General features: G+C 59.9%; 1 protein-coding gene across 1 annotated transcript; it reads right to left on the bottom strand.

Annotated features, from left to right (window-relative positions):
* Positions 1 to 3700: 3700 nt before the first annotated feature.
* On the bottom strand, positions 3701 to 5356 carry LOC130017958 (paraneoplastic antigen Ma6E-like). The gene has a single exon (XM_056108738.1). The coding sequence runs from the start codon at positions 5354 to 5356 to the stop codon at positions 3701 to 3703; it is 1656 nt and encodes a 551-aa protein (XP_055964713.1).
* Positions 5357 to 7301: the final 1945 nt, after the last annotated feature.

Here is a 7301-nt window from a genome sequence, read left to right as displayed (position 1 = left end):
GGGCCCTTGAAACTAACCACCCCAGCCCCACAGTGGACCTGACCACCAATCCCGCTAACTCAGCACCACACGGGGCTTGCCCCCCAAACTCACTATCCCAGAAGCTCAGGGGGCCTGCCTCCTGAAAACTATTACCTCAGCCTCACAGGGTGCCTGCCCACCAAACCCACTAACCCAGCAGCACAGGGAGCCTGCCCCCAAAAACCCACTACCCCAACCCCACAGGGGGCCTTCCCCCCAAACCCACCAGCCCAGCCCCACGGACGGCCTGAACCCCAAACCCACTACCCCAGTACCACAGTGGAACTGCTCCACTATACCCACTACCCCAACCCCACAGGAGGCCTGACCCCCTAAACCTATTACCCCAGCCCCACAGGAGACCTGCCCCCCAAACCCAATACCCCACTAGCACAGGGTGCCTGACCCTGCAAACCCACTACCCCAGCCACACAGGGGACCTGCCCCCCAACCACTCACTGCCCCCACCACACAGGGGGCCTGTACCCCAGAACCACTCACTGGCCCGGCATCTCAAAGCCCAACAATGAATGACACGTGACCTGCAGGGCCCTGGGGCAACAGAGCTGTCACTGTCTGGGGCAGCACCAGGTCCACAGACAAAGAATGACTCCTGATGCATCCAGGCCCTCCAGATGCCACATGTTTGTCTTGTGCCAACTGGAGTGCAGGGGACCCTGAGAGAGCCAGTCACAACTAATCTGATGGGCACGGGGCTCTCCCCTCTGCCATGGCCCCTCTGAGCCCCCAGAACACTCCCCTTGTGCTTCAAAGGTACCCTGGCAGGAGCTGGGCAGTGAATGCCCAGCACAACACTCGGGCAGCTAATGGAGCTGCCAGGATCCCAGATGGCAAAAGTGACAGTAGAGCCACTTCACTCGTAGGAGGACGCACCCGGAGGCAGAGCTGCCCCCGCTTCGAGACCCCTGGAGCGCGGTCACCCAAGTGCATTCTCAGAAGCCAGGTGGAGGCCTGTGGGGGGCAGGCTGCTACCCCAGGGACAGGTAGTGCCCACCCCATACCCAGCAGATCCTCCTGCATGGGGGCTGCAGAGCAGAGGCCCTGCGGCCATTGGCAGAGGGCAGCCGGGCCAGGACCCACGGGCACTAGCAGCATGTGCCCCAGACTTCCGCAAAGGGTGTCCACTCACTGTCTCCTTGGCCAACAGAAAGCCCAGCATGGGGGGAGTGACACCCAGATAGGACAACCAAAGGGGAACAAGAAGAGCCATGGAAGGCTGTGAGCCCTGAATTCCGCACCGGAAGCTGGAGCGCTGAGCACGGCCTCTCTGGCTTCTGTGGGTTCTGACCCCTGAGAAAGCCTGCACGAGGGGAGGCCAGAGAGGGGTGCGCCCGGGACTGCGAGGCTCACGTCAGAGGGGGAAGCGTGGGAGAAGCCCCCCGGCCACAACACATATGGAGAAGACACACACACCGTGTGCCACACAAATGAGTCTCACTCACCCTGTACATCACACAACACAAACCACATTTGCCCTGTACATCACGCTAAATCACACTCAATCTCTCTCACACAAACTCACATGTGCACACGCCCTGGCTCCCTGCTCTAGGGAGGCTGTGTTCTGCCCCCACCCTCTGTGGGAGCGCCCGTTGGCCAGGCTGAGTCCCCAACAGGTTTTAGCCACAGAAAGGCAAGGGGCCTCCAGCCTGAGACATGCCCCCACTCAGCAGGACCCTCTTAATTTCCACCCCAGGCAGGAGCTCTGGGCCAAGCACATGGATACCCCTGAACTGCAGGGGTGTTCTGGCAGTGACAGGGCAGAGACCTCACTCGTTCCCAGAGGAGGTACAGGTTCCAGGACTGACCCATGGACACTCCAGGTACAGTGTCTCTGCCCCCGCTGTCCTGGTCCAGCCCAAGTGGAGCCCATGAAGCCCAAGCCCTGTCCCATCTCCAGCCAGGTCAGGTGCTCATTCTGGCAGACAGGGAGGCTGGCGGGCACCCTGGCAGCACCACATCCCCACCGGCATCATAAACTGACAGCTGCGGGGGGCTGTTCTTGGCTGGAGCCCAACCCCACCACATCCCGTGGGGTTTCACCTGTGCCCAGTGCTTCTCCATCCCCCAGTGCCAAGCTGATTCCCCCCATTTCCAACACCGTCGATGACATAGGGACCTCAGAGACCGTGTAGGAACCGAATCATCTCTGAGGACCCCTGCCAAAAGTGGCAGGAGCTGCCCTGCTCAGGAGGGCGGGTACTTTTGTCCCTTTGCCCATAAACCCCAGATCTCCTAATACCATCAGTTCCCTCATCAGCATTGTCACTGCTGTGGCCCAGAGTTGACAGTGCAGGAGTTTAGGTGCATGCCTTGGATGCAGCCAACCTGGGTCCAATCCCTGGCACCACCAGGGGCATACCGAGAGCTCCCAAGTACTGCCAGGTGGCGTGGACTGCTCTCAGACCCTCAGCAGCACGCACTCAGACTGCTCAGCTGTCTCTGGGAAGGCCCCGGGGCCTCCTGAGCACTGCTTGGGGGGCCCCACCCCAAATACTTGCCAATGAAGATCCATTTCAGAGCTGTCAGGTCTCATCCCATCTTTCTCACCAATGGTACTGCAGTCAGCGCCGGTCCTCTGCTCCCACCTGCCCTCCTCCCAAGCCCACCACACCAGGATCACCACCACCCATTCTCAACCACCCAATTTATAGGGCCATTCCAATGTGACCACCAAGGGACCCCCTCATTTCACTTGCCTGGAAAGCAGTGTGGAAGGCAGAAGCCTCTGCTGGGTGTCCCTAGACCCCACTCCCATCCCACACTGTCCCCTCACCTGCCCCGAGGCGAGACCAGGTAAAACAGTCAACAGATTTATTGAAGGAAACTAGCTCTGAAAAGTATGATGACAGGAAGAGAGAAAGCAGCACACAGGAACAGCAGATGACCCTCAATGAGGTGTCTTCAGGAGAGCCTCACACAGCAGCACCCCTGCCCCACCCCCAGTCTCCATGCCGGGGTCCCACAGTGAAACTCTCACAGGAAAAGTAGATGCTGGCATGTCCTCTCACTGATGAGCGTGGCCCCGTCCTACGGCCAGGACAGTCATGCGACAGTGGAAAATAGCAGGAGACACTCCCGAGTGAAAATCGGTGACCCCGGGGTGGTACACAGCACAGACCACTGTCTCCAGTGACCGGGCCCAGGCATCCTGCATGCGAGTTGGGAACTGTCAGGGAAGCACGAGCACACCTCCACCAGCCCCCACCACGAGCTCTATCCCCGAGGGCAGCAGTGGGGCCTGCATGCCGCATGGCATCTATTGCGTGCAGCCGCCCCAGGGTCCCGCACACCCCTCGGGGCTCTGCACAAACTGAGGCTGTGGTGCCATGGTTACTTTTAGGGGCTCCCTCCTTGACTGGCAGATTTGGGGACAGAGGGGCCTCCGAATAAAGAATGCCTGTCCCGAGGGACAGTGAGGGGGCCTGTCTTAGGGCACAGGCAAGGGGACCCTGCAGACAGCCCGACATCGCAGACGAACATCTTTAGGGGCCCTCACAGAGGAGAGGGGTCCCTGGGCACGTTGCCCAAGTGAGGAGGTGGGGCTGAGGTTGGGTGCGGTGCCGCCGGAAGTGGGCAACACAGAGGCACCTCTAGAGGGCTGAGGGTGGTGATCAGGCCCCACGCCACCCTGCCCTGGCCCCGAGAGTCTCGGGACCTACTTGTCGGCAGGGCCATGTGGCTGGCTCTGCTGCACAGCCTGGCTCCCCGACTCCTTGCTTGCACCCTCCTCCTTGCCCTCCTGGTATTCTCCCCAGACCATGCTCTCAGGCTCACTGGCCACCTGGCCCAGAGGGGGCATAGGAGCACTCTCATCTCTCCCGGCAGCGCCGACTCCAGGAGCCATCTCAGCACCATGGCCAGGGCCAGCAGCCGCGCCCTGGGCCCCGTCACTGACTTGGCCGGCCAGGCAGACTGCGGCGGTGGCTTCTGGGCTCACAGGGTCGGCCTCCCAGGCCTCGGTCTCGCAGATGAGCTGCAGCATGCCCATGAAGTCGGGCGGCCTCCGCTCCAGCCGCAGCCGCCTCAGCTTCTTCTGCAGCACGTCGTTGGGGCGCGCCTGCATCAGCACCTGCCGCGCCCGCACCTGGTTGACCACGGCGGGGTTGATGGCACCCTTCTCCAGGGCGGTCTGCAGCAGGCCTTCCAGACGCATCACGTAGGCAAACAGCGTCTCCTGGGGCCCCTGGGCGCAGGTTACAAACTTCAGCCGGGCAGTGACCTGGGGGTCCTGGCTCCCGAACACCTGCACCAGGGCCACCAGGCAGTCGTGGACACCGATGTCCGGGTTTGTGTCCAGGAGATCCAACACCACTTGGCGCGCGGGGCCGTCCAGGCTCTCGAGCAGCCGTCGCCGCAGCTCCCTCTCCGGCACGTGGCGCCACAGGAACATCATGTCGTTGGCGTGATGCAGCCAGCTCTCAAACGTCTCGTTATAGCAATCAGCCTCCTGCAGCCCGGAGAAGGTTCTCAGCTCCTGGAAGGTCGAGCTCTCCAGCATGGGCTGCAGAGCCCGGCGCAACTGCTGCGTCCAGGACGCCTCCTCCAGCCCTGCTCCTGCCCGGCCTGCCAGTGCAGCCTCCCCAGCTGTGCCTGCCTCTTCGGCTGTGCCTGCCTCTTCGGCTGTGCCTGCCTCTTCGGCTGTGCCTGTCTCCATGGCTGTGGCCACCTCCCCAGCCACTCCGGCCGCGTCCGGGGAGCTCGCCCCACCTGCTGCTCTGCTGTCACCAGCAGCTCCTTCCTCATCCGACACCTCGTCACCTCCAGCTCCCTCCTCGCCTCTGTCGCCCTCCTCAAGCAGATCTCTGGGGGCCTCCTGTCCAGTCCCAACCATCTCTCCTGCCTCGCTGGCCCCAGCCTCAGCTGCAGCCTCCTCCTCACCAGAAGCTGCATCCTCGCTTGGAAATTGGACAGCGAATATTCCTGCCCGGCCATCAGCCCCTTCCTCCCCGGCCTCACCAGCCGAGGAGGGCCCCTGGGCGCCTGGGAAGCTGCCTCCCTCCTGCGACACCAAATCAGGTGTCTGGGAACGGACCACCACACTCCAGGGTCCTCCCTTGCCATGGATCTGCTGGGGGATCAGAGCCCAGTTTAAACATTCGGCGAACTCCACCAAGGCAATCTTGGCATTGATCTCCTTTCGGTAGACTTTGCCAAGCACCCGGTATCTGCCCAGGGGTTTCAGGACAGCGTGCACCGTCTCCTGGAACTCTGAATCCTCGCAGTCTTCAGGGATGCCCATGATGAGCATCGAGCACTGCTCACTGACGCCCAGCCACTGGCACCAGTCGTGAAGAATCGACAAAGGCTGCATCACAGCGGAGGCCAAAGGATGGAGCAGCAATCAGGATCAGACAGGTAGGAAGATGGTGTCTGTGGGTACAAAGAACAAGCGGGACCAGGGTGTAAGCCACCGGTCCTATGGTGCCTCCACGCCCCACTTGATTTCTTTGCTGAGAAACTGTCTTGATCACTCGGCTCAACCACGAAAGATAAAGCACATTGTGTAATTTGGCCAGTACTGATTTGAGGAAGCTCCCTTTCCTTCCTAAGAAAGGCGTGAAGTAATCAAATCAAAAAGTAATCCCTCACTCTTGTTTCACTCTCTCAGGTCCAGAGAGCTTCCCCTCTGCCTCTCCTGCCATGCAAAGTTCTAGTCTCTTTTTGGTCAGTATTACTAGGTCAGTGCTACTTGATCCCTGCTCTCCTCTGCTCCCCCAAACCCCCTCATCATTTCCCTGTGCTCTTTTTCTAGCTTCTCCTGAGAAAACTGTTTGGTTAGTTGCTCCTACGGTTGCGGGGGCCACTCCCAGAGGAACTGGGGGCAGCAATGCCAGGGTGGAGGGACCCTAGCTACGAGAGAGGTACTCGCTTACTTGAGCCTCAAGACCCCTTTCCCTAGCCCGACTTGCTGCCTCTCTCCCCTTGTTAGGCTCAGTGAGAGCGTGCCCTTTTCCTAACTGCTCTGTGCCTGTATGCCACGAACCCCACTCATTTCTACTCCTTGAATCAAAGTGAAAATGTTTTCGAAGTTTTTGCTGACTGATCCAAGGATTTCCAATTACATACGTCATTATTCGTGTCAAATCAAACTGCACTGTGCTCCTATGAATCGCTCTTGCCATTTTTGACTGCTAATGACTCAACTGCTGCTGTAGGCTGGTGAATGGACACTGCACCTGGTAAAAGTTCTGTTGCACAGAAAATAAGGCTTGCCCCTCCCCCCCACCATGCCAGGGACAAGATCCTCCAACTCCAGCTCCTACCGTCCCAGATTCTCCTTGTCCCCTTTCACTTGTCGCCATCTCAGCTGCACAGTTCCAGCACTACACCCCTCCCCCACGACTCCAGCTCACTAGGAAAGCATGCTCCCCAAGCAGGCCCCCCAGGCCCATGAGCTAGAGTCCCTTTTGAGTCCACCCTCCCAGCAGCCCTGTCCTGCCTCTATCCCTAACTCTTCCCTGAGGCCCACTGAGAAAGCACTTTCCCGGGATCTCACCCTTGTTCCTTGCTCCGGCTGGCTCCCACAAGCCTGCAGCAGAGTCCTCCCCATCGTCCCTGTCGCCTGAGAAGTACAAGTACTTTTCTTGTTTGGCCCCCAAACGTGTGGGGGACACCCAGAACAGGAGTCTTCTCCTGGACAGTCTCTGGATCTTCCAAAACACCTATCACTAGAACCCGAGCTGCAAGACTCCCACAGTCACCCCGCCAGTAACTCTCCACTGTAGCTTTCTCCCGGAGGGGAAGCACCACGTCTTAGTCTTGGCCTCCCGAAGTGCCCAGTCCCCGAAAGGCCTAATCCCTGAGTCCTCCTTGAAGCCTTCCCAAGCTCATCACCCATCATTTTTGGTCCCCTTAGTAGAAGTAGCCCCGGACGGTACCCCAGAAACGGAACACCTACCCGGGTCACCTTTCCATCCTGCAAAACAAGGCGCCAAACTTCAGAAGCTATCCCAAGCCCAAAGCCGACCCCCCCCCACCCTCTCCACCCCCGCTCGCTTCCTGCCACCAGCAACTCGCCACTGGAGTCATCTGAAGAAAATAGGCGCCAGGGGCTGTAACCCCCGAAGCGAGCACCCCCCATCTTGGGTAGTGTTTCAAACTGCCAAAGCACCTATCTCTGAAACAAACTCGACCGTCTCCCCGACGGTGGCGGAAGTTGCCGTCCCTTGCCGTCTGCACCTTCCACCACTGCTCATGATGCATCGGTAACTTTCCACTGCAGCCCCAGAGAAAAATAGCCCCCTGCGTGGGCTCCC

The sequence above is a fragment of the Sorex fumeus genome, unplaced genomic scaffold, assembly GCF_029834395.1.
Source record: "Sorex fumeus unplaced genomic scaffold, SorFum_2.1 ptg000232l, whole genome shotgun sequence".
NCBI classification, from domain to species: Eukaryota; Metazoa; Chordata; class Mammalia; order Eulipotyphla; family Soricidae; genus Sorex; species Sorex fumeus.
The sequence above is the reverse complement of the archived record's forward strand: the minus strand, read 5'-3'. Positions and strand labels throughout refer to the sequence as shown.